Here is a 25983-nt window from a genome sequence, read left to right on the forward strand (position 1 = left end):
CCACCTTATGTATGACAGTGCACAGCTTTTCTGTAGGAAATGATTTCTTTTTAGCTTGCATCTCTTTACATTAAGCATATCTATCCATGCTTGTACTTTATCAGAAGAATCTCAGATATGGTCTGTGTTCCTCATCAAATGATTAGACTTTCCTGTTTTTGTGTACAGATAAGAACTGTAGGAATTGGGTCAAAGGCTAAATAAAAATGTGCTAAGAGCCTGGTGTGATAAGTGTGGATGGACAGGGAAGCCCTGTTCTGTATAAGGAGCTAGGTCGGCCTTGCCAGCTCTATTTTTTAACAAACTTTTTTTTTCTTTAATCAGTCGGCATATCCAATGGGTTATGTTTAACACAACTTCAGGAGCAGACTTGAGTTGAATATGATTACACCACCGAAGATCTTCATAATCATATCTGAGTCAAAAATGACAAAGTAGACATTTTGTTACAAACTTACATTTCAGTTTATTGTAAACAGCAATATGGATTTGAGTATCTTAAAATGACACACAAACAACCTTCGTTAAACAGCCCTGATTGTTTTATCTCAAAGACGTGTAATATAAGAAGTAATATAAGCACATGGCATCACAAGCCTAAAAGATGTAAGCATATGAGGCGATAGTACCTATTTAGTCCAAATTTGCAGACATGATCTTTTACCTAACCCTATCCTACACAATCGTTTCACCCATCTATAGCCCTCCCCAGTTTACATAAAATACAAGTATAGAGAGGCAATCTTGGTTATCTAAATTTTTATCTAATTCTAAAGTTTCTGGTACACTAAAAGAGAGTGTGTGAAAGTCTAAACAATAAGGAATACACTGGACATGAAAAAATTGGAAACATAAATTTGACTACATGATTCTAGATCTATAGCGACCGTCTCGTCACATGTAAAATAAAGAAAATTCCTCGCGATATTAAAGGCGATTTGCTCTCCAACTAAGAAGTAAAAAATCCTTTACAAAATCTACCGTTGTTTCCAACATTAATCCCTCATGTACAAAATCTCCCACCATGCAGGAACCAAAAGTAAACCATTACTCCATTATTTCACCAACATAGATGTGTAAAAGATGGCAATGGACGTGCCCGGACATTATCTAGAAACATGACTGGTTTATCTAGGGTAGGCTGGACAGGTCACGTTTGGGCGCCACTCCCTTCGGCCTCTCCTTCTCCTTCCTCTTCTCCTCAAACATCAAGATCCTGTAAGATGTTCAAATGAAGATATTACATAGAAAATCACAATATCTGTGGATCAATAAGAATATAGGCATTAAAGAAACAAAAATAACGCAAGGGACCAAATTCAATGGGAATATATCTTTCATAAAGGTCTATTCGTTGTAAAGCTTCTTCCGAGTAATTGACAAAATTCATCTCGTGATACTAGTACAATGTACTGACAGGCCTGATTTGTTTCTCTCTGTAAAACTGACAGACGTCACGTCCTTAAACTTTTCTCTCCTCCGCTTACCACAAATGTCCTCATGACAACACGTGGAGCGAATGCAATTTCCCATTGTAATAAATAAAGAATAATTCTATACACATATGTAAAGACATGAATGCTGTACGTACAGCTTGAGGACGGAGCTCTTGGAGCCCAGCATCATCCCCAGGAAGTCCCGGTACGTGATGACGCCCCTACCGGTCGTGTCCACTTCATTGATCATCTTCTTCAGCTCCAGGTGAGTCTTGGCCTGGTCCAGCTTCTCCATCATGCGCTTCACCTCCATCATACCTGTACGGAATTGTGGTTTTCATGCATTTAGTTACGGCGGAGATTTTAATTGTAGATCAACAGTGCTTGTACTTGGGTGACTTGACGTTAAATTATAACACGCCAAGATACTAGTACATGTATACAAATCTAATTGATGGGATTGTAAGACATCGAAGCTTTTCGTTTCTAATTTCAGGCTGAACATCTCTTAGCTTTTACATCTCTCATCATTGATGCAATAATATAGGGCAGCACTACGAACGTTTTTGCGTCACTACATCACACCAACTTACCGAGCTCTCCGTTGTTGTTTTCATCCATCTCCATAAAAGTCTCTGGAAAGGTGGAGGAGAAGGAAATATAAAGTTCAGCAACAAAAATCACAGTTTTCCGTTTAAAATACATCCCAATATACAGCCAAAAATATTCAGAAGCGTGTTTGAAATCATGCATATGGTTACAGTATTTATGTTACATCCTAACACTCACTCTTTGATGACTCCAGCCTGTCAGCCAGATCCTCCACCTCTTTGTAATCGTCATCCGTCAGAAACTCCTGTGGGGAGCGAGGATGGGAATGATTAATTGATATGTGATACTAGAAACACTCTTTTGTAACAGTGGCATACGATCACAAACCGGAGCGCTAACACTGTCGATCCTTCCAAATGAGTCTGTCCCAACTTGTACAGCGTGATGGTGAAGATCTAAGAATATCAAACTTTGGGCATTTTCATGTTTCTACGGAAAGTGCCATATATAAGAACGCAGCATACCCACTACAATATCCCCAGTCCTTGTATATATCAAAGACATCGACGGAACAAATGTTTTGGGTTCCTTTTCCTATAGACAGTTCAAGGAAGACACAACGTGGAAGACTGCAGCATCAACCTTTTATACCGTCGGTTCTTCCTTATCCTCACATGTACGTACTGAGGCTGTTAGAGACTACTACCGATCGATCAAATTGCCATCATATGCATTTCCATGGCCTATCAACCTAGCCTTAGGAAGTCTACTATAGAAAACAACCAACGTCAAAGTCATCAGACTGTCATCAGACCTAATCTCCCTGGATTAACCCGCTACACAAAGAGCGTGAACGACAAGCGCTCCTGCACAGACAGATGGGTCTCATTAGGACGGTAGTTTTGTGACATTAACTTTGAAGGGGTCGGCGAGGATAAACAGACAACAGCTAGGCATGTGAACTCAAAGTTTGTTTTGTTCCCCATCTAAACACTAGTCCTGGAAGGGATGATTTCCAAGCATCGAGGCACGTGGGAAGAAATATGCATGACTTTTGTGGCTCCAAAACAAAAAATCTTCACACAAACATATCATAGGCAACAATTTAGACGGACACTGAATTGAGAATCAAATCTAAAAGGTACAGAATGCCGATGACTGTACAATTCAACGTTACAGAAATCTCGTGAGTATGAATGTTTCGGTATTAACGCTGTCATAACTGTCATGACACATAAAACATTTGCTGCATAGAGTTATTCCAAACGGTAATTTCACCGTTAAAAAGAGTGGCGCCCTGACTAGACCGTGTGTCGCTGCTAGCCAGCTGCCTGATAGTTACGCTCCACACCAGGACGGACCAAACTAGATCTGTCCACACCTTACACATCAAAGCTCTGGTCTGTTTTCATTATGGGAATAGACAGTGGTCCCCTACAGACGCGTTTTCTTCACATGCCCGGCGCCGATACATCAGAGAAAGTGAAACGGTTCAGTTGAGTTCCACACCAGGACGGACCAAACTAGATCTGTCCACACCTTACACATCAAAGCTCTGGTCTGTTTTCATTATGGGAATAGACAGTGGTCCCCTACAGACGCGTTTTCTTCACATGCCCGGCGCCGATACATCAGAGAAAGTGAAACGGTTCAGTTGAGTGATCCGTTGTTTCTGGACAAACGCTGTCCCGCTATCTGGGACACTTAACGAATGATGAGTCATAGGTTTGAAGAAGTGGGTTCTAAGCATCACCTCACTCTTTCTCGCGAGATCTCACCTGGTTAATCTCGTCCAGTATCTCCTCCTGTCTCCGTTTGAGTTCTCCATACTGTTTCCCTCCTGCAGAAAATGAAATAGAAGTTTTCGTCAGATTATCAGGCGACAGTTTGTGTCACTTCCAGAAACAAATTGCAGGTACTGACTCAATTTCTTAGCCTTGCCAATCGAATTGTGACAAATTTGTCATAGAAAAGCATAGAGGGAAGCATTCTGTCTATAACATTATATATATATATGTGAAATAAAATTTATCAAATTTTTTTAAGGTCATACGCTAGCCTGAGTGTCAGCCTGTTTAGCTTTCGTCCGCTCCCCACGATCCGCTACCGGCCGGAAAGCTAGCCCTAAAAAGCTGACACTCAGGCTAGTCTTAATAACGCCTGGTCAAAAATAAGAAAAATATGTTCTAGTACTGGTACACACGGCACAGAATCTGACGATGATAGTTAGAAACATGATCATGATAGGTATCTATTCCGGCAATCGATATGGTTCCTCCATATATGGCAGTCAGGGGAATCCCCGTCCCCAGGTGAGCTCAGTAATGACATAATCCCGGCATGTGTGAGTCATTACTGAGTCACTGTCCCACATGTGTGCCGGGAGCGCCGCTCTAATAGCGGGGATGTGGTTGATTTAATGCGCCCGTGTCAGGTCTAGTGGCCCTGGGGATAGGGAAATGGGCGTTAAATGGCCAGCGTTCCGGATCCGTGATCTTTCTCTGTATATATCGCAGCAGGTGTAGATACTGCATACTGTATCTTCTGTTCGGAACTCTATATACGTGTATTGGTACTAGACAGTATAAAGTAGCTACAACGTTAATCATTGTTGCACTAAACGAGTTGCAAGTGAACTTTTTAAAAATCACAGCATTCGTGACCAGGCAACAGCACTTGTCACCAAGGCCAGGCGATGCATAGAATATGACGATTTATCGCTCAGCGGTACATGATTTTATTGGGCGTGACTGATCTGAATCAAAATTTCTACAACCCTCTGGGAAAGTTGGACACCTTAATATTAAGATTTCTCAATATCACGCGTAGACAAATAGACCAGCTACACCAAACACGCATTTTACATTGTCCGTGATTTAAACGCCTGTGTTGTAATTGCTGTGTTCCTATATACGTGAGGAGACGCGTTAAGTGGCTGTAGTGATGGCGCAACAGTGCCAAATCCTTGCGCTGCCACATACGTTAGGGTTAGGGTTGGTATAACAGTTAGGGTTAAGGTTGGGATCATTGTTCAGGACTAGGGTTAGACTCACGATTGGAGTTAGGTTAGGTTTAGTCTTCCATATCACGACCAAACCCTTCCCACCCCTTGTCTCAGGTTACTCTCCAATTAGAGGTTTGGTTTTGGAGTATTTTTGGCGTGTTTTAAGGCTTTTTTATCGTGTTTGTTTTGCACTGGGTTGGGTAAAAAAATTCCAGTCCAAAAAAGAAACTCCATAAAAAAGGCCCAAAACACACCAAAAATAAGCCAAAACCCGAACCTCTGCTTCGAGAGTAGTCGCAGGTATATTGGGAACCCCCAAGTAGTGTCGGAGTCATGTATTTGGCAGGATCACGTATTTGGCTTGACACCGGGGAGTGGGACCAGACTGACAGATGGGCGCAATGGGAACGTTATGGAGCACACAATGGGGAGGGGTGGGGAGCGCGACACTTGCAGCTGGCGCATACATACATACATAACATGTATGATTCACACTAACGTACATCATTTCAAAACAATCAACATCTTGTCTAGTCCCCTCAGCTGTTTCAATAACAGATATCATTATAGGAAATATTATATCCTCTCGAAAATCCTACCCAAAAGTCCAAGTCTATATATGGTTAAATCCGACCAACGGTTGTCAGAAAGTCAGACGAACGATACGTCGCGAGGGCAAATGTAACGAGTCAAGAATCTGCACTAAAACCGTTATTGTACGTTATTACACCATTTGTCCTTACATGATGTCGTAAACAACAGCTATCGCCACACGCAGATAGTTATGGTATTCAAAGCAATAAAATGGCTACAATCGTAGCAAAAATACACAACTTGAGAGAATATTCCTATGGAGGAAGTGAAGAGAAAGATTTAATGTTTTAGCTACTTCCTCAAAGTGACCAGGTACGAGCGTAGCTCTCTATCACACTGAGTCACACAGATATGTAAAATGGACTAACATGTTAACAGTGCACCGGCAACGCAAAAATCCTATTACATGTACGATGAAACCTGAAAGCTACTGATTTCCGAAGAAACATACATTTTACCGGTCATGATTAGATAGAAAATATGTATGCGCAGCAAACACAGATCAGGAGGAAGTAACTGTGAGCCAAAATTGCATTGCTTTTTTATCGAATAGAAAGAAGACAGGTACTCGTACATGTATTACGATGACCACCGAACCCACCTTGGTAGTCCAAAGAATCGGCAGAAGCTAGCGTCGGCATGTTTCAGTCTCAGAAGGCAAGGCAAAATCTTAGCTTTGAAAGGAAAGCCTGCTGGCTGGGGCAAGATAAGAAAGCGGAACGAGGAAGAAAGTCCGGGCCGTCCTATCTTCCGCCTGCTGCTCCGTATAATGATGATAAGTCAGGTCTGCCCCCTACGTAATCTATGTGACGCATCAAAGGAATGGTCCACTACGATTCAAGGGGTGATTCACAATCACTTGTATAGATTGCAACGTCAAATATGCTATAGTCTATTGTACTCATAATGAATACATTGCTTAGAATATGAAATAAGAGATATTTCTACAAATTACATTGCGTAACAATAGCTAGGGTACTATCCACGTGTATTATTGAGCAATCATTCCGTGCACGAATTCCCTGCATGATTTCTAAGTTGAGACAGTCCAGTATTTAGATCGGGGAAACTCCCACCGGGATCTTGAAGAGGAACTCCAGGAAACGGCTCACAGATAGACATGATACACGGGTGCTTCTGCCCTATATGTCCATGATAATAACTGACTTTACAGGTAGTTCAAAGACACATCCTGTGGTCACACAGTCACGTTAACGTCATTTCCGCTCAGGTGTGGACAGGTAAAGGTGTGGACAGGTAAAGGTGTGGACAGGTTGGAATAGGTGGGCAATAGCGTGGGTGGTAGATGTTGTGTTTCCACTGAGAAAAAGAGGAACACTTCACACTGCAAGGAAGAAAAAGTATGTTCACAATGTGTGTCAATACCTATTTTCTCAATATTTACTTATTTACATGTATTTATTCCTTTTCTCAATTTTTTGTCTTCCTCATTTTCCACTCCTTTCTACGTAGGACTTCCCTCTCTGTACGGTGGAATGACGCCCATCGAGCCTCTAAGGCTAATCTGTCTAATGTCTAAATGTGTGGCAAAAACACAATACGGAATTGATGCGCCAATCTGCCAACAGCATCTGTAGCTTTTGCGCACTTGGCTCTGGACGCTCGATGTTTGTTTGAAATGAAGATTTATAACAACTTAGCGTGCATGGTGCAAACGAATTCCTTTAACGTAGGGGAGTGTGCTAAACGTTTTTAAAGAAAGATACACAGCGCAGTGGAGTCGTGTCGTGCTTACGGATATATCTGGTACTGTTGTTAAAGTTAGTACAAGAGTAAATGCGCTTTTTTTGTTCGCTGTTCTGTCGGCTTTTTTCTTCCATTTCTTGTGGATATTTGATTTCCTGTTCATCACCAAGTTTGTAATTGGTAACAACATTCAACAGAACGCCGTCATCCCCTCAAGCTGAGGAAAATGGGTCATCATTCGGTAATGACAAAGAATCCGTCCATATATCGGGAAGAGGTGGGCCGCTTGTTTCCGAAACAACATACCTTCCCTGGAACAGAGCTGTGTAGCCCACTGAAAAATGTAACATAAACACAGCACATCCCTTGCAGAGTGTCCCTCGGCACGCAGTGGTTGTGTTGGCCGAGAGTTCTGTACTGTATAATGTACATCTGAGTTTGGAACAGCGCCAACTATAGTTACGAAGTATGTCAAGAATTTCACAGAGGTCGGGAGCCACAGCCATGACTGGAGGCGATGCGAGGGAACGTTCCTTTGTAACAAGTTGCTGTGCGTTCCGTCCATAACAAAACACCTGCAACTGTGTGACAGGCTGAATAAAAGTTCTAAGCGGGAACTATGCGGCTCCAGATGGCGTACCGAGGGACGACCGCGTGTGCGAGATGTCGGTTAGCTGAGGAATGAATCCCCTCTACTATACCTGCAACTGCGTTTGTTAGTTTGTGTACAGGGTATACCTGAAAAGTTTAAACGAGCTTTTAATTATGAAGTATCCATTTTTCTAGGTGCAACATCTACCCATGGCTACGGAATTGATGATACATTGACCACGGCCACCTTGCAGATTCCTTTCAAATTGCATCATATCGATTTTATGAAGGAAACCGTACTACACAGTCACTAGCAAAGGTCTTCACCTCCGGATCCTAGTAAAGATATTTCTCAATGCCGCAAGCTGCTGCTAGTATACATTAATAATTTAAACAAATTTAATGGTGAACAAAGAGAACAATATTTCTTGTCGTAAACGACTTCGGTCAGCTTTTCATTTGTAGTGCAGGGCTCAGTACAATGGGTTGGAATTGAAATAAGTGTCCCAGGTGATATTGGGTTAGGCCATGACAAAACAGTTTAGGGTTCTACGTTACTGTACTTTTTCGTACCAAGGAGATTATTAAAGCTTTACAGATTATCAAATCTCATTGTTCGTACCATGCGTAAAAGTGGCACCAACGAAAGAATCACGAAAAGAAAACCTTAACGTCACAACGGTTAGACGAGTGTGATAAAGAGGGGGCGATCGTTATTGTGGGGTGGAGGAGGGGGTCACGAATGGGCGAGATTTGGGATGGATGGGGACCGATCGTTATTGCTCACAAAGGTGGTGGCCGTGAAATAGTTAAAGAAAACTATACAGATTATTGGTCCACTAAGCTCCAAGCAGATGTTTGATTTCATTTTTATTTTCTGAGTCTTTTTGTATGCATCACTTTGAGCATTAGTGCAATTTCCTTGACTCCCACAGTCTGCCGTAGGTAACAATCCCAAGTAAGGAATTGAAAAGGGAATCGTGAGAAGTTCCCAGTCTGGTGAATATGTCCACAATATTGATATTTAGTCTGGTGTTGTAGGAATGCCGTGGGGAGGAAAGAAAGTGGGCGTGGTTGTCACGATGCCCACAGAAACAGCCCCTCAGAACAGACTACACTTTTTTCTGTGGCCCGCCGAGATTGGAATACTGATATTGTTTACCTAACACACCTTCTAACGATCAGGCCTCATAATGGCTTCCCAGAGGGGTTCAGGTAACGTAATGCAATTGTTTCTGCCAGATCACGCACAAGGATTCATACAATGGCCTCCTAGTACAGGAGAATGAATGAGGCTTGAGCCGTGCATACACAAAAGCGACACATTAAATCTGGGTCGACCTCGCTAGATGTGTTTACAGAGTGGGTAAAACCTAGACACATGAGGAAGTGCAACAGTTAAACAAATGGAAGTCTGCATAACTGCTAGCATAGGCAATCCGCGAGGCCTTCCTGTTCCCAGGACCAAAGTTCAAGTTAACATTGGGAGTGGGGGAGGGTTAAGCTAACCTAGAGGGGGCACCAGGGTAGCCTGTACTTTTTTGTTGAGAGTTTTGTGTCACAAAAACATATTACATGAGGTCAGCTGAATATCTTCTGGGTTGCTGAACCTCAAAAGCAATTCCGATCGTCCGTAGTTCCCCTCAAATGCACGTAACGTTAACGAGACATTTTATACTACGTAGTTGATTGGGCAACATTAATTAAGACTAACTCTCTGCTACAATTTACTACTTGCTGTCATTCCTCGGATTGTTGCACGACTGGGTAAAACATTGACGCGCATTTACATTGTTGTAGTCTTGTCGTCATTCAACTGTCCCAAAGGTATTATCCGGCGCCGCCACTGATCATTCAAGTTTCATTAGTGTTCTGATTTGTGCCTTTCCGAAAATCAGAACTTACACTTAGGGGAATGCGATATAAATTTGGTTGCATTTTGTGTATGTTGTGATATACTGACCAGTAGTAAAGTAACCATTTACATACGACTGTCTGGTCGCGTAGTATCGGATACTACGCGACCAGACAGTCGTATATCGTGACCTTGCATGCTTGCAAGTGTCACCTGAGTGAAGACACGCAACACACATACCTGTGATTTACAGTCTAGCTACAACGTGAGCTCACCTTGTACGTTAGACATGGCTGGTTTTGAGAGGTTCCCCTTCTGCTCTCTCGTTGAACAGCACAACTCTTACACTTCCTCCTTGGTCACACCTTCAAGTCCCACCTGTACGGTATGAACTCTGACACTCTCCAGGTAACGTTAGTAGCTGACCCCTTTCTTCAGTACTACGTTCTCACAAACACGTTCTCAAAACAGCCCCGCAGGCCAAGTTTTCTCCAATCTTCTTCGATCGAGGAATGGTTTTGTGCTGTGGACGTTGTTTGTGTGACCTCACTTCCTGTTCCCCAAGTTTTCCGCACGGCGCGTATTTGTGGCAGGCTGTTGGGTGTCAGGGCGATCCGACAGACAGACTACAAAACGGTTGGCAGCCAGGGGCTGGCCTTCACCCCCAGCGGGGGGAACCATTACTGCAGCGGAGTGGGGTGGGACAGAATAACGTGTAATTGGTATAGACAAGGACATTGTATTGATGTATAGACAACCTGGAAACTTTATGATCTCTTTGTTAAGCTGGTTGTACTGTTGGTTATCGATTTTTTCCTCTTCAAAAACTATTCAAGCTAGCTCTAAATATAGGTCTAAAGAGACTTGAACCACCCATACCAAGTATCCTGTTTTAAGGGAAATTTGTATAGAGTGCGTGTGCACAAGTCTGTTTCATAGAAAGTGCGTAAAATGCGCAATTACCTAACCACATACCCAACCCGCAGAGTTACCGCACCGCCCCTTAATACCCAGGAGCTTTGCCGCCTCCCAAAAAACAAACTTCTTTTCCAAGCATAACAATCGACTTAGCGAGCCTGGTTGGACTTGGCAGTTGAAGGCAGGTAGGGTTACCCCAGGAGCGTGTCTGTACCAGAACAAAGACCAACTGTTCCTCAAACTCAGGGCTCAAACTTAGGGAGGGACGTCCCTACTTAGAGAAGGGATCTGCGATCACCTCATTGAGTTTTCAATTAATAAAAATGAAACGATTTGATGGAAAGCTTTGTATAATAAAGAACAACAGTGATGTATAATAGAGCGATTTCGGGTTCTGTGGCAAGGTCGTGTTTTAAAAAGTTGAGTGAGGATTGTTAATTGAGAGTTTTGGTCCTTCTTTTGTCTGGATCGCTACCATGGCTACCTCCCTTGCATTAAACCGACTTACACCCCCTTATACTAATTAGCTTTGTTAATGAAATGAAAATATGGCCTATTTACATGCAAACCATAAATAAGTTAAGTCATGACTGTAAATGAGTTCATTCACCTGTCGATGTTGTCCATTATTGCAGCAAGCTGAAACCAAATGTAGATCTTGTACAGTAGAGTTTTTGCACCATAAAAGATGACAAAAACACCGATTTCATTTGGCCATTTATTAGCTGAAGATATCAGAGGCCGGAAGCATGAAAATGTTATTACCCAGTTGTACAATTCTTTAATGTCTACTATAAGTTCACCATCGATCTAACTACAAGGTCGTTTGGTTAACCATTCTTTTATGATGCTTTTGACCTTGGTAAAACTGGTCTCTGTTGTTTTAATATTGATACTCCATGCTATTTGGATACTAGTAAACACCTACATGCCACAGATCTAGAGTATAATGCTAGTATTATATTGTAGTCGTCCAAACACGTGTTTGATAAACACATAGACGTAAACAAAACAAATGAACTACGCACGCTTCCATCAAACCACTTGTAAAAGTCTTGCAATGACAGGAACACTTGTATCAGCACCCCTAACCCTTATGATGATCTATCTATCTCAAGCGAGTACAGATTTCTCTCCCTATATCCTTATCTGATATAGCTTTTTCTAAACAATCAAAATCAATACCAGTGTCTTTGATACATGTATGTTGGTCATTCTACGTGTATTTACCAACTGGTGGTGAAAATATTGAAATAATCACAGTCAGATCTCATGCAACAACTATTTCTGCTGTTTGCGTTAGACTCGAAATTAGTCTTTTTTGCCAAACGAAAAAGACGGAAGCTTTGAATACCAAGGTTTGAGTGCTTTCTGGACTTTGTCGACCTGTTCCTCAAAAAGAGATTTGGGATCGGCGGAGCTTTTGTTGGTAGCATCAGCTGCATCACTCCCCGGGTCGGCTGTGGTCGGAGGTGAGTCGGCGATACCGCTGCAGTAGGGGCTTTTGTATGGACTTTGGCCTCGTACCTCATCCACACGGTCCATCAGGCGTTCCACTTGTTTCTTCTTCTCGTCTTCGTCTTCGGCGCGGTTGTTGAAGACGACGTGCCGGTTGTCGACTTTTTCCATCAGCTTGGGTAGACCACCCCACTCTTCGGACACGTATTCCTCGATGGACGTCAGAGATCCGTCTTTCATGGCCTCCTCCGCTTGATCTCCGTGTGTGAGGACCACTATGCAGTGTTCGTAGACGTCCTTCCCAAAGTATTTCACCAACGCTCCTAAGAGGGTTTTCTGCTGGTCGGTGAAGCGCACGCCGAATTTGTGGATAAGGAGGATCGCATTGATGCCATCCTTGGTCTCCACCAGCCACTTAGCGACTTCCCGGTCGGGATCCTTGTCGGGGAGGTGGTCATGGCTTTCCGTTATGTCGGGAGTGTCGACAACCTTCAGGTTCCTCCCGTCTCGCTCACAGGTCTCTATCTGGTATTTCGTAGTCGTGTTGAACATGGGCGATACAGCAAACGCCTTCCGGCCCAAGATTGAGTTCCCGGTGGCACTCCTGCCGCTTCCTGTCTTCCCGAACAACAGCAAGGTGGTAGTCTTCTTAGTTGATTCCGCCTGTCGAGAAACAAACCATTCATATCAGTTCATTGAATGACAGGGTCAACAGCATGTTAGAAAGTCTCTTTCTGGCTTAAAGCTATATTAATGCTGGTAAGTATGAATGGATAAGTATGTGTAAGACATAAATCAGCAGATTCAACAGATAAAAAAAGTCCTACTGAGCCTCGCATTGAATGCTGCAAAAATCAAACAAACCTTCGCCATTTTGGTAGTCCAACAGCTGAGTGGTACCGTAGCTTCACGGAGAGCAGGAAGACCTTTGTTCTAACTCGTGACTCAAACAGACATTATGAAGACGTGGCAATTTTTAATCAACGCTCAAAGGTGAAGTAGAGAGTATGGCCCACTGCAAAAGCAGGTACAGGTTACTACTTTGAATTAAAAAAAAACACAAGCAACGACAGCTCAATGGGTATGTAGAGACATTGTGGCTACGCAATTATCTATGTGCAAGACATAATACCCATTGTTGACATGTCGAAGGATCATCCCTTTCCAATATTCAACTCCATCCCTCTAATATGCACAATTGGTCTCGACCATTTCAACAACACTCAGAATCGATAATCATGTGATGTCTTAGTATAAAGATCACCAAACTACGCCAGATGTATGAAGACCTGTTGGGGTAATTAAAAGGTCATCAGCATGGTAAGTCTTGTACTGGCTATATTCACTAAAGATGATAACTTTCGAATACGACACTTTGATCTTGTCTTTGTGGAACCTTTCTTAGACTTGAAATTGTAAGGCATTCTAGATCTGTTTCTCCGAAACTGCCCATTCAAGTACAATAACAAAAAATCGAGTTACAGTTTTAAGAGTGGGGAATACATGTCATGGTAAATCTCCTTCTCATTACCTCAACCATTTCATATTAAAGGAGTATCTTTTCATGATCACGGGCGGACCAAAGAAGGCCCGTGAAAAACGGACCGGTACCACTCTTCTGAAAATAAATGTTCGAACCTATACATTGAATTACTAATAAAACTGTTGTACAATTGTCTTGGTCCAGCAGACCGTCAGTCATAACCTAGATCACTCCATTTGGTCCGTCTAAGTTTCCGAATTTCCAAGTAGAGACGCCCAGAAAGGAACAACATATTTTCATAATTTTTGTATGTTGGTAGCTTAAACAAAGTTTAAATGCAAAATAACGTGCAAATTATGTAAATTAGAACCAAATTAGCAAAATTATTGAGGAAACCCTGTAATTCCATTGTTTCATATAATAGGACCAAGGAGGTTTAAAATTCAATTGATTTTAAACCTCCTTGGTGGGTAATTATGAAAATAATGGCCAAATTTGCATAATAATGCTAAGATTCCTTAGTGGTAAATGATGGGAATTTCATATTTGGTACATGTGAGTTAGTCAAAGGTTAACATAACTATTCATATATTATGTTAATGTGGATGTAATTTGAATAATCGTTGATGAAATGTTGAAATAAAACATCGCCAAAGGATAGGACTTAAACATGTAAAATATATGAAATTTGACTTCAGAAAACAATAGATCAAAATAGAATATGCTAATTGCAACCTTATTTCAGAAATCTATAATCAATGAGACAAATAAAAAATACAAAACCTCTAAATATTTCATGGAGGTATGAGATCTTGTTTTGTTTGTATTATAGTCTGAACTCACTATTGTGATGGTCGGGAAGACTGGCCATGGTAAGAGCCGCCTGGGTAACTGCATCCTGGGCCGATATGGCCAAAACAAGGCCTTTGCATACTCTCCACTGGGATCATCAACGACAAAGCACTCCATGAAAGAGTCAGCAAGGGTAAGTCTGGACTGCAATGCACAGTTAAGGTTAAGTCGTTTGGTGTAATGTAGCCAGCTGCCGCCGCAACTATATTAAAACTTGAACTTTGTTTCTATAACCGCTGCTCGCCTACCAAATATATAGGCGAGCAGCGGTTATAGAAACAATGTTCAAGTTTTAATATAGTTATTCTATCATGTTCCTACGTTGCTGCAGAGAGTTGTGTACTAGTATATTGGGGTTTTTGTTTGTGTACAACATAACTCGAGGAAACGCGGATGGTTGTTAATGATATTTAGTGGTTAGGTAGGGACAGGAAAGATGCAGGTCAAGTTCAATAATGGGCCTCCTAGCGACTTTTTCAAGTATTGCAGCGGGGCTTCAAAGTTTGAGATAAATCTCCATTTTGTAGGTCAACCTGCAACATGATCTGGCGCCTTGAAAACAAAAGCTGGTTCAATGTATATGTAAGCTTTGACTGCATTTAAAGGGTAGGGCTTCACTCTAGTTTAGCTTTTTACCTTCGCCAAGAAGGTTATGTTTTCAGTAGCGTTTGTGTGTGTGTGTGTGTGTGTGTGTGTTTGTGGTTTAGCAAGATAACTCGAGAAGCAGTGGAGGGATTGAAATGAAACTTGGTAGGTGGGTAGGTCTTCATGAGACATAGAAACGATTAGATTTTGGCCCCCCTGGCGGCTTTCCTAGGTACTGCAGCAGAACTTCCGGTTTTGATATCTCGTGATCTGGACATGCTAGGGTCACGAATTTTGGATGGCAGATAGCTCTTGGGATAGGGAAGAAGTGACATGAGTTTGGGTCCCCTAGCGGCTTGCTCTAGAACTGCAGGAGCATTTGTTGAAAAATTTTCGAAGGAGGATAACTCAAGAACCGGTTGACGGATTGTCGTGATTTTTGGTATGTAGGTAGTTGAAGTGATGCTTGACATAATCAGATGACAATTATGCAAATCAGGAGCTAATTTGCATAATTAATGAGGAAATTCTATAAATCTGCTTTGTTCGATGATAGAACTATGAAACACTTCTGACATCTACTTGAGAACGAGAAAAAACATCTGAGGATATATGTTATGTAAATGAGGACCTAATTTGCATACTTAATGGCAAATGTTTATAATTTCATAGTTGTAACTGCTGGGAATTCATACTTGCCACATTTGGAAGTTAAGTGAAGGTGAACATCAATAAACATAATGTATTTAAATCATGACCTCATTTGCATAATTTATGAGGCAGTGCTATGATATCCTGTTTGTTAAGATAAGGATGTCATTGGCTGGAGAATATGATCAACTGATATAATCCATGCAAATGAGGTGCTTATTTACAAAATCAATTATTAAAATTGTATAATTAATTCGTCACCCGCAAGGGTTAACATCATTTGGCGAAGGTATTAGATCGTGGAACTATTGTTTTTTAGTGTGAACATGACCAGGAATGTTGCTTATATTGTACGTCGCGCCATTGATCACATCAGTATCATCGTAGGGTCACGCAGGCTTCATAAATCTTTAGAATTTCATACAGATGAGGTAGATAGTAACAAAACCCATCACAGTTGGTTTAGACGTCACAACAGGATGGCTTTAGCTGAAATTCGATAGTTTTCTGATAAAGTTTACGTTGCAAAGCTTTTTTTTTATACTTGTCCTAAAAAGTCCTTTGAAACACGTGACCACGATGGTCCGCAATACAGAAAGACGTCGACCCTAGCAAGATTCCAGACAATTGCAATTTAGATTGAATATGAGAAAAAAATGTTGCTCTTTGTTAAGATTATACAGACATCAAGACAAGTATATTTGCATTCATATTCAGCATAACCCAAGAAGCTATGGATATTTTGATATATAAGTAAGTGATTGTGGAAACAAAGGTTAATTTCAAAATTGGTTCATCTGGCATTTTCCAACAGTACTGCAGTGGGCTTTTTATGCATTGTTTGTATGTGTACAGAATAACTCAAGAAGCTGTGAATAGGTCTTAAAGATATATGGTAGGGGTGAGTAATATGTCAAATGTCAATAATATGACAAATGTCAAGTTCCAAAATGGTTCACCTGTCATGTTCCCACATTGCTGCAGCGGATTGTGTTCGTCTGAGTTTTTGTTTGTGTTCAACATAACTCAAAAAGCTTTGAATGGTTGTTCATGATATCAAGGGTATGCGTAGGGGCAGCAAAGACAAACTTTGTTCGATAATGGGCCTCCTGGCGGCTATGTACGGTACTGCATCGGAGCTTCAAAGTTAAATTTCCTGGAAGTGTTAAGTTAATCATTTTTATTTTGTCAAAAGCTGTTGGGACTGGGAGTATGTGGTGTACATACATGTAATTTTGGGCCTAATAGCTTATGATGTTCTCCATAGATCAATGACATCCGTTTCCACGTCATTGACACCCCGGGTGTGATGGACACAGATGCCAAGGGGGATACGACCCTTGAAGAAATCTCCAAATGCCGTCAGCTGTGCCCAAATGGTGTCAACGCCGTTCTCCTGGTGATACCATTTGGTCAAAAGTTCACCAAGGAGGAGGAGACCTCAATCGGCCACCTGAAAACCCTGTTTGGAGATGACTTGTTTAAGTATGGCATTGTCATCTTCACGCATGGGGATAAATTCGACGAAGCAAAAGAGGATGAGCAACTCAACCATTTCAATCAATACATTGACTCACAGCCACCATATTTCAAAGATGTTCTACAGAAAGTGAAGCAACGGTAGGTGCAGCGAGTATCTGTCTGCATAGAAAAATAAAACAATGAGACAAAAGAAAAAAATTCTTTGGGATTATGTAGCTTCGAAACGACATAAAATTGTTCCAGATAACAAAATGATAAAGAATCATCTAAATCATATTATCAGTGATATTAGGAAAATTACAGTACAGGAACAAATAATAATGGCGAAGAAGACTATCCTCTCTCTCACATAAGTCTACATTTTAATATCAACTTGGGCATCTTTCAGGTATGTCCGATTCAACAACAAGCTAAGAGATAATGCAGCAAATGAACAGCGTGATCAGCTCGTCAAACGCGTTCGGGACGTCATGAGGAATGCAGACAACGTAGCATACAGGATCCCTGAGATCACCAGTGCTGCAGGCGCTTGCTTCCCTGCCACATCTACCATTCTGATCGATGGAAAGCATCCTGAGAAGATGGCAAGTCTGCAGCTTGGCACCAAGGTCCTCTCCATTCCTGACAACGATACCACACCTGCCAGCCTGGACACCGTGTACTTCTTCAGCCACGCCTCCGAGGACGTCATCGCTCCTTTCGTCTCCATGACGACCACCGGCGGGAAGACCCTGCACCTGTCGGAGGGACACTACCTCTACGTGGGGACGGACGCCCTGAAGACCGGCGTACTGGTCACCGCTCGCCAGGTGAAGGTCAGTGGAAGAATTTCAAAATCTTGATTTTAATCCATACATTGTCTTAAATTATATGTAATTAGAAATCTTATCATAATTAATCCTAATGGTCTTATGTATATAACTATAATATCTTTTCAATGTTTTATAACATTTGTATCAGTCAGTGTGATGTGTGAAAGTCAATGCAATTCAGTGAATCGTATATATGTACAATGTCATGTACATGACTGCCATTTCACTTACAAGGAGGTATATATAAATTATGTATTTAAACCACCTTGATTTGATTTGATTTCTTTGGAAAGGTTGGGGATGTGGTGCACGTGGTGGATGGACCAGACCAAACCCCTCATCCCGAAGAGGTCACGGAGGTCAAGACCGAGCTGAAGCGAGGCCTGTACTGCCCCCACACCCTGGGAGGGTCCCTCGTGGTGGACGGCGTCTGCGTTTCCACCTACACGGAGATGTTCCCGCCTGCCGTGGCCCACGGGCTGCTGTGGCCCCTCCGAGTCCTGTACCGCTTCGCTCCCGAGATGGCGGGTAAGATAGGGCAGCCACAGGGGGAGAAGGGCATGCCTACCTGGCTGGGCTGGCTCCACGATCGCTACATGGCCTGGGTCTAGACAGGATGATTGTGTTATACATGCCATCCTCATCACTACAATTAATGTTACTGTAGTATAAAAGGGAAAAGGTTTTGGTGTTTGAAGATTGCATGTTGCTTTCAGCATCTTTACAAATGATGTATAATTCAAATGCTACCTTATTCAAGTCTGTACCCGAAAATAATGTTACAGCTAAATTGTACCACTGGGACTTTATAAAGTTCTTGATCTTGATTCTACATCTTTGAACAATCCTTCAACTTTAACTTAGTATTGTAATGCTAAAAAAATGGGCAAAATCATTTATCTCAGATTTTTAACCTAGCTTGAAATTTATATTCAGAAATATCTATTCATTGGAGGTTATGATTGTCCACCAGATGATACTAGATGAGATCTACAAACAATGGAATTGTTTAACTGTTCTTAACAGAATATTGCTGGTTTTGAAGTGATGCATTCCTAGGCTGTGCAAAATGTAGATACTAACTATTATTCAAAATAATTAGTGCATGTACTAGAGAAAAATGTACTAGGTAAATGATACATTCAAGTTAAAGTTCATTTTAGAAACTTCAGATGCTGTAATACGCTTAGAGATACAAATGTAAAATCTGAACCTTACCACACTGACCAGCTGATAAGTGATACATTTGTACATGTAATGGAAGACATTTTTGAAGCTAGAATAAACTGCCTTGTATGATTTTATCTTTGTGTGTATTGTGTTTAAATTTGATTAAATCTGTATGAGAAAAGGCCTGTGGGAAATAGCTCTATTGCACAAATTGTAGTAACATCTCAGTACGTAACAGGAAAAATGTCACAGCTACATGTACATGTAGGATAAACTGGAAAAAATTCAAACATTGAAAATAATTTAAATTCCAACTCCAAGTTCCTGTCCAACTTATGTCGTAAGAATTATGTAACACTTTTAAGTGCCTTTGAAACCTGACAGTGTATTAAATCAGACATTTCCAGACAAATGATATACACGATGACAGGCAGTCTAAATCTGAACCATATTCTAATGAATTGCTCTGGGACTTCCACCTCACTCCTCTGGCTGCTTGATGGTGAGGTCCTGAGCATGACTGGAGATCAGCCTCAGCAGCTGCAGGTGGAAGTGTTCCATCTGTGTGTCATTCTGCAGACAAGATAACAGTGGGATGGGTAAATGATGGTAAATAACAGGTATCATCATCAATATCATAGGTATGCCCACTTCTCCCACAGTCATAGGACAGGATCTAACAACAAATCACATTAGATTAGTACAAAGAGAGTTCAAATTTCTGCCAATTCAGCAATCATTATGTGCAGTTCAAAAGGAAGCTGCAAGGGAACTTCTAAAATCTGATTTCTATAGAATCAAATCCCCCAACAAGGATTTGCAATGACTTTTGTCTATTATTAAGCTTTGTGATACAAAATGCTCCAAGACATTTACTAATAGTTGATTTAGATCTCACCAATGCTGACGAAAGGACCGACCAGTTTAACAATGGATGACCACTTTTATAGGAAAAGTTGACTTACTTCCTTTCCCAGGTACTGTGCGATGTTGCCATGTCTAAAATGAGGAGTGGGCTGTACCCCTAGGATGGAGTATCCATATCTAGAAGTCACAGATTCCTCAAACAGGTAGATGGACATCAGAGCATCCTCCTCTGCTACATAGGTTCTCAGGCTCAGTCTGCATTTTACATAGATCACAATACCATTGAAATAAAGATGGACTGCCCAGCACATCTCAATGTATCTTATGGATACAAAGGACAGTATCAATCATGAAAAAAAAAAACTTAGTGTGATTAGTATTGATCATAATTCTGTCAAGTGAAGAGAATAACATTTTGCAAGTTTTCCTTTGATTTCTACCATTATCAGCTTTCTTCTTTTCTTTTCTACCTTTTTTTACCTATTACTTACTTTTCTTTGCTAATGACGGCACTGCCACAAAGAAACAAGCTCATTCCTTTCACCATCACAATATCATGCTACAAAAGACAACACTAGGCCACAGCAAGTAAATTTTATGGATGACATATTTATCTGCCATCCACGTTCGGGCATGGCAACAGACATCTTTGCCCATTTTCAGCATGTTTACCACTTTCAAAATCCCCCCAAATCAGGCTAAAATTAATGTGCGTTCTGAAGTCAAGACTTATATATAAGACATAAAGATTACTTGCTGTGGCCTTAACAAACACCATAGAACCAATTAATCTCTTTCCTTACTTTGCATGAGCCCCAGCTACAGCAGTGATAGTTCTGAGAGCTGTGGGAGGGAAGGGGCAGCTCTGGATGCTGTTGGACCTCAGTCTGCGTGAGGAGACAAAGTACCCCTGGATCAGGTACTCAGCCGTGGGGGTCAGCTGGGGCTGCAGGCAGCACGCAACCTGGAGAAACTACAGGTTCAAGGAAAAGTCCATGGTTTACATTTGTTATATACTAAATCACATCGTATATAAGCCCTTACACATAACCACTACAGGTGTGCAAGCTTTTTACCCATAGAAATAATCATAAAAAATGAGACAGATCTAGAACTGAACTCATGTTCAGTGCATGTTCTGTACAAGTATTAAAACTGTAAAAGTAAAAAGTATCAATGTTTCTGTCATCAGACTCAATCTAACTTGACACATGGGTCTTGGTGAAAGCATAAACTAAGGCATTATACAAACAGTGTTCAATTTTCAACTACCAGTAACTGCACGACTCATTGGAGATGCAGAACACAGTGAAAGAGAGAGAGAGAGAGATTTGTTTTGATTTACCTGTTTGATGTCCTTTGCACTAAGAAGCTCACCAACATTCTCCAGGTCTTCTTCCTCAAGCGTTGCACAGTTCAGAATGTCCTCCACCAGCAGGCTCTCTGCATACATGTCCCCTGCCTCACTGGTACTGTCAGTGTAGCACACCAGACTGAAGCAGTCAGCCAGGGTCTTGGAAATGTTGCCTAGTTCCTACATGGTTCACAAGACAACAAAATAAGAATCTTCAAAAGACTTCAATATACATTAATTTTATAATGTCTACTAGTAGCATCCCAGGGTTGGTTTTCCTTAAATGCATTGAAGTTGAAGCAAACTTCTATACCATTTGTCTTTTAAGTTTAACTTATTACTTTTGTCATGTGGTGTAAAGGCTAAGAATTACAGTCACAGACATCACCTGTTGGAGGAAGAGGTCTGCAGCTGCAGCTGCAGCTGGCTTCTTGCAGCTGTTTGGGTCTGTGTAGGCCCAAATGCTACACCTGATGGGCAGTTCTAAACTCTGGAGTACTCCACTGTCGCCATACTTCTTGGGTATCTGAAAACAAATTAGACTATCTGATAAGACTGGTCTGCATGGTTTTTCATCTGGAAGAAAGATTATCAGTGTATTACATAATATATATCATGAACTGTATAGCTGATGCTGGCATGATAAGATTTTGAAAACCTTTGCAAAAACATAACATGTGTAACTGTGGATTTTTTTTGGCACAATGTATTAACATAATCTTCTCAGACTGAAAACTGGCAAATGGCATGTTGATTGCAAGCAGATACCAAAAGAAAACAAAAGACCTGCACAGTGACAGCTTCCTTCTCCATGACCCCCTGCAGACTAGACTGGACATCTCTCTTCACCTGTCCCAGGTCTCCTAGGAAACAGCAGCCTCCATGGCTCAGGAGGAGGGAGCCTGCATCGATGCTGCAAGTCCCTACAGAGAGATTCAACATCTGAGTGAAAAGGCTAGGTTTTTTGCATGTTGTATGTTGTTCAGTGCCACTATGGGCTCTGTCAATATATAATGTATATGACTTTGTAAAGCTTTACAAATTTCTCTGATGATCTTTAGCATAAAGTGACTGACCAATAAAAAAACTCTCTCCAACTCTGAAACAATTAAGTTATGGTAAGTTTAAGGTCATAGTTTTGAAACCTACCAGTGCCATGGGTGTCTTTAGTAACCTTAGCAAAGAGGTGCTTGTCTGCAGTGTGGTGTACACATTGTGTGGACATGGCAGCACAGTAGGTCAGCAGTCTGGACAGCACCAGGGTGTCACTACCTACTGCCATCACATGGAGACCTCCACTGTCTTTCTCCTCTTTAACCTGTGCAGAATTATAACGGACCATAATAAGTTATCTTTACTTCAGGATATAAGGAAGTGCAAGCACAGCATTGAATAGTATTCTTCAGGCATCCAACTCTGACTCTGCTTGCTAAATTGGAATGGGAAATATAAGTCTAATAAATTAAAAGAAAATGAAGTATGTACAACCTTGTCATTAGAATGTGTTGACACCAGGCTTAGCAGCATGCTCATTTTTAGCTTGTGGTAGGTGCCTGGAGGGCTCACTGATGATGCAAATGCAAAGGCCAGGCTGGCTGAAAATAAGAAAGACAAATTTATACCTCTCCTTGGTGCTGAATGATACATACTAACTCTACCATCCCTGTCCCTGGTGCTGAATGACACATACTAACTCTACCTTCCCTGTCCATGGTGCTGAATGACACATACTAACTCTACCTTCCCTGTCCTTGGTGCTGAATGACACATACTAACTCTACCTTCCCTGTCCCTGGTGCTGAATGACACATACTAACTCTACCATCCCTGTCCTTAGTGCTGAATGACACACGCTAACTCTGCCATCCCTGTCCTTAGTGCTGAATGACACACACTAACTCTGCCATCCCTGTCCTTGGTGCTGAATCACACACACTAACTCTACCATCTTTGTCTCTGGTTCTAAATGTAGCACTACTCTGATACAAAGGAAGTCAATAAATGTTTATTTCATACCTGCAAAGCTGTAAGGAGAGCCCAGTCTGTCCTGGTACAGCCTTGCCACACTATCAGGGAGGACTAAAGTCGAAGATGGCTGGACAGCTTGTTTAACTACAGAATTTGCCTCGATAGACATGGTGATATCTCCCCTGTATCTGTCTATTGTAGGGATACCTGCAAATAGTATGACAGCAACTGAGATTGATTTTTCTAAAATGCCATTTGTACAATATATTGTAGATGATTGTTGATATGGTTCAACCTTGCTTTTGGCTTTTAAGCCATGTTTGAATGGTGCCATGAAAATGTCTAATTTTATCATCAGATGACACAATGAATTCTGCAAAGTAAACACTTTGGACTGAAGCAATAAATCTACATAGCTAAATGCAAAATTGTTTACTCCAAAATATTTTTGCACTCACCTACCACAGTGTAGCACCCTCCCATCTGTATCCCCTGTACCAGTTCCTCCCTGAGGAACACAGTAACAGCCTGGTGTCTCCTGCCTGCTGTATCATCAGGAGACCAGGAGAGACCAGACATCGCAGCAGGGTCCAGCATCTTCACAACCCTCTTGTCTGCCAAGATTCGACATGAGATGTCCTCCTCTAGAGTGTTTCCACAGTAATGGCACTGAAAGTCTGGTCTAAAGAGGATCAGCACAGAAGTTAGTTTCTAGGCCCTAGTTCCTCCTGCAATGTTTTCTGTTACATGTGACAACATTCTGGAAAGCACACATGCAGTCCTGTGCTTTTTGGAGTCTAAATGACCTACAAATCTAGAAAAGGTATAAAAGGCTTTAAAATGTCAGACTCTATGTATCAATCTATTTGAAGAGTAAAGGTTGCAATACATGAATCCTCTGCATTTGTCTGGTGTAAGGATCAATTAGGAGTGCATTAAATTGCACTGTACAAATGACAGAGAATCTTTCTAACTGACTCCAAGCCTATGCCTCTGCTGACCACCCCTACCTGATAGTCCTGGACTCGCTGGCCCCTGCTGTGTGCAGTCTGATGTAGGTGTAAGGTTCTGAACCCACACATCCTGACTCTGGGCACTGGTACCGCGCACTTTGGGTGTACTGTATCACATTGGTCATGGAACTCACTATGCCTTCAAACTGGAAGTACCTGCAATGGTAAAAATCCATCGTGACAGTGAAGTTCTCTCATGGATTCAACCAAGCAACATTATGTATTTAGTGAAGTTAATTTTCTTCTCCCTAAGAAATTATAATCATCAAAACATTCTTACATCCTTCATATGATCATATGATCTATGCAAAACTTTACTCTAGGTACAACTCAAGTCAACATTTATAATGTCTAAGCACAAAACCATAATAGAAGAGAGATGCTTTGACAATAAAACACATGTGGTAACTGGAACTTTTGACAAAATTTTGAATCCAGCTACTGCTACCTCTGCTGCACTGCCTGACAAGACAAGTCGGTGAGGTTGAGTGAGTAGGATGGGAGGGAGGGAAGGGTTGGGATGGAAAGGTGGACCAGGATCTGGGTAAGAAATTAAAAGGGGTCATCAAAAAGGCATCTTATTATACATGTATTTGTAGATTAGTCATGTGATACATCTAAGATGTTGGTGTGCCTCTAGCTACAATAGAGTTAACAATTCAGTTAATAAATCATTAATGAAATGTAACTGTACTAGATGTTCATTTTTTCATGAACAGACAATGAGCCATTTTGTAGCTTATATTTAATTCATAATTATAAAGAATAAAAGAAAAATGTGCCTGGAGACAAGCTGCTAGTCAATAAACTAATCAATAATCTAATAATTTCCCGTTTAATATACCTGATTGCGAGACTCCACCTGTGGAATCAAGTCCAACGCCTTTATAGAAAAGTACACAACATCTTGGAAGATTCTCCCAGCATCCAGGGGGTAATGGAGGACCAGGTTTCCCAGAGTGGAGTCAAAGTTGACCAGATCTACAGGGTCCACAGTCAGGATAAAACGGAACACTGCGCTGGGCTTGTCCTGGGTACTCTCTATCTCAGCTCGAGCTCTACAGTCCTGGAGGAGTTTCTGTAGAGCTCCTGTTCTGTCCAGGTACTCAACGGCTGACTCTTCTAGGGAGGTCTGCATTCTGAAAAAGCTATTAAAGGTGGAGAAGTGTGTGAATTAGTGTTTATGTTTTAGTATTTTTAATCTTTTTTCTCACCGAATAATTGTCAATTCATAATAAGGAAATTTACCATGTCCAAGTTTGATGATTAAGATGTAAAAACTACTAAAAGTTGTTAACGGTTACATGTAGATGAAGAATTGTGGAAACTGTAATCAAAGAAATTGGATTATGATCTTCATAATAATGACATATAAATACAAATTGTACTGTAAAATTTCATGAATAAATAACAAGAGCCTTATCTAATCTTTCTTTGATTGAATACCGAACATCTAAATGCTGGGCACACTAAAATCAACAACAGCAAACACTCATGATCAGTGACACTGGACTTTTTAAAGGCATTTTTCAATAGGGGAATCATTATTTGTCAGGTACACTTTCTTTATCATTAAAGCAAATATAAAATAGACTCCATCTATAAATAAATCAGTAGAAAGCTTGATAGAT

The 25983-nt window shown here is 41.2% G+C and overlaps 5 protein-coding genes across 6 annotated transcripts; 2 read left to right on the forward strand and 3 right to left on the reverse strand.

Annotated features, from left to right (window-relative positions):
• Positions 1-551: 551 nt before the first annotated feature.
• Positions 552-10410, reverse strand: LOC109466183 (allograft inflammatory factor 1-like). 2 transcript variants are annotated; one of them, XM_019763848.1, is made up of 6 exons: positions 6188-6343; positions 3767-3828; positions 2226-2292; positions 2030-2071; positions 1592-1754; positions 552-1216 (listed from the first exon to the last, which is right to left on the reverse strand). In XM_019763848.1, exons 1-6 carry the CDS (start codon positions 6225-6227, stop codon positions 1132-1134), a joined length of 459 nt encoding a protein of 152 aa, XP_019619407.1. In that variant the 5' UTR covers positions 6228-6343; the 3' UTR covers positions 552-1131. The 2 variants fall into 2 exon arrangements, with proteins under 2 accessions (XP_019619407.1, XP_019619408.1); XM_019763849.1 differs by lacking the exon at positions 6188-6343 and adding an exon at positions 10015-10410 and having other exon boundaries at positions 854-1216.
• Positions 10411-11361: 951 nt separating this feature from the next.
• Positions 11362-13014, reverse strand: LOC109465944 (GTPase IMAP family member 4-like). Its single transcript, XM_019763432.1, has 2 exons — positions 12980-13014; positions 11362-12778 (listed from the first exon to the last, which is right to left on the reverse strand). Exons 1-2 carry the CDS (start codon positions 12986-12988, stop codon positions 11969-11971), a joined length of 819 nt encoding a protein of 272 aa, XP_019618991.1. The 5' UTR covers positions 12989-13014; the 3' UTR covers positions 11362-11968.
• A 362-nt stretch (positions 13015-13376) lies between these two features.
• Positions 13377-17310, forward strand: LOC109465909 (immune-associated nucleotide-binding protein 11-like). Its single transcript, XM_019763395.1, has 3 exons — positions 13377-13435; positions 14431-14583; positions 16954-17310. The coding sequence occupies exons 1-3, from the start codon at positions 13433-13435 to the stop codon at positions 17308-17310; spliced, it is 513 nt and encodes a 170-aa protein (XP_019618954.1). The 5' UTR covers positions 13377-13432.
• Positions 17311-17627: 317 nt separating this feature from the next.
• LOC109465945 (desert hedgehog protein B-like) lies at positions 17628-19284 on the forward strand. Its single transcript, XM_019763433.1, has 2 exons — positions 17628-17983; positions 18274-19284. The coding sequence occupies exons 1-2, from the start codon at positions 17639-17641 to the stop codon at positions 18589-18591; spliced, it is 663 nt and encodes a 220-aa protein (XP_019618992.1). The 5' UTR covers positions 17628-17638; the 3' UTR covers positions 18592-19284.
• Positions 19285-19630: 346 nt separating this feature from the next.
• LOC109465910 (MCM domain-containing protein 2-like) lies at positions 19631-25490 on the reverse strand. Its single transcript, XM_019763396.1, has 13 exons — positions 25197-25490; positions 24801-24892; positions 24350-24508; positions 23798-24021; positions 23388-23546; positions 22860-22966; positions 22521-22689; positions 22158-22294; positions 21760-21897; positions 21363-21551; positions 20821-20990; positions 20116-20272; positions 19631-19723 (listed from the first exon to the last, which is right to left on the reverse strand). The coding sequence occupies exons 1-13, from the start codon at positions 25488-25490 to the stop codon at positions 19631-19633; spliced, it is 2088 nt and encodes a 695-aa protein (XP_019618955.1).
• Between the last annotated feature and the right edge of the window lie 493 nt (positions 25491-25983).

Source organism: Branchiostoma belcheri, unplaced genomic scaffold (genome assembly GCF_001625305.1).
Source record: "Branchiostoma belcheri isolate BF01 breed outbred unplaced genomic scaffold, Haploidv18h27 scaffold16, whole genome shotgun sequence".
Taxonomy (NCBI): domain Eukaryota; kingdom Metazoa; phylum Chordata; class Leptocardii; order Amphioxiformes; family Branchiostomatidae; genus Branchiostoma; species Branchiostoma belcheri.

Excerpts from the sequence above, each read along its gene's own strand:
- LOC109466183 (XM_019763848.1), bottom strand. The coding sequence starts at position 6,227 with ATGCCGACGCTAGCTTCTGCCGATTCTTTGGACTACCAAG. Across the intron at positions 2,072-2,225 it reads CAGGCTGGAGTCATCAAAGA|AGACTTTTATGGAGATGGAT; the intron begins GTGAGTGTTAGG and ends CCACCTTTCCAG. Across the intron at positions 1,755-2,029 it reads AAACAACAACGGAGAGCTCG|GTATGATGGAGGTGAAGCGC; the intron begins GTAAGTTGGTGT and ends AATTCCGTACAG.
- LOC109465909 (XM_019763395.1), top strand. Across the intron at positions 14,584-16,953 it reads CCATGAAAGAGTCAGCAAGG|ATCAATGACATCCGTTTCCA; the intron begins GTAAGTCTGGAC and ends TGTTCTCCATAG.
- LOC109465945 (XM_019763433.1), top strand. The coding sequence starts at position 17,639 with ATGAGGAATGCAGACAACGTAGCATACAGGATCCCTGAGATCACCAGT. Across the intron at positions 17,984-18,273 it reads TCACCGCTCGCCAGGTGAAG|GTTGGGGATGTGGTGCACGT; the intron begins GTCAGTGGAAGA and ends TTCTTTGGAAAG.
- LOC109465910 (XM_019763396.1), bottom strand. The coding sequence starts at position 25,490 with ATGCAGACCTCCCTAGAAGAGTCAGCCGTTGAGTACCTGGACAGAACA. Across the intron at positions 22,967-23,387 it reads CTCTCCTTACAGCTTTGCAG|CCAGCCTGGCCTTTGCATTT; the intron begins GTATGAAATAAA and ends TCTTATTTTCAG. Across the intron at positions 19,724-20,115 it reads CACAGTACCTGGGAAAGGAA|AATGACACACAGATGGAACA; the intron begins GTAAGTCAACTT and ends TCTTGTCTGCAG.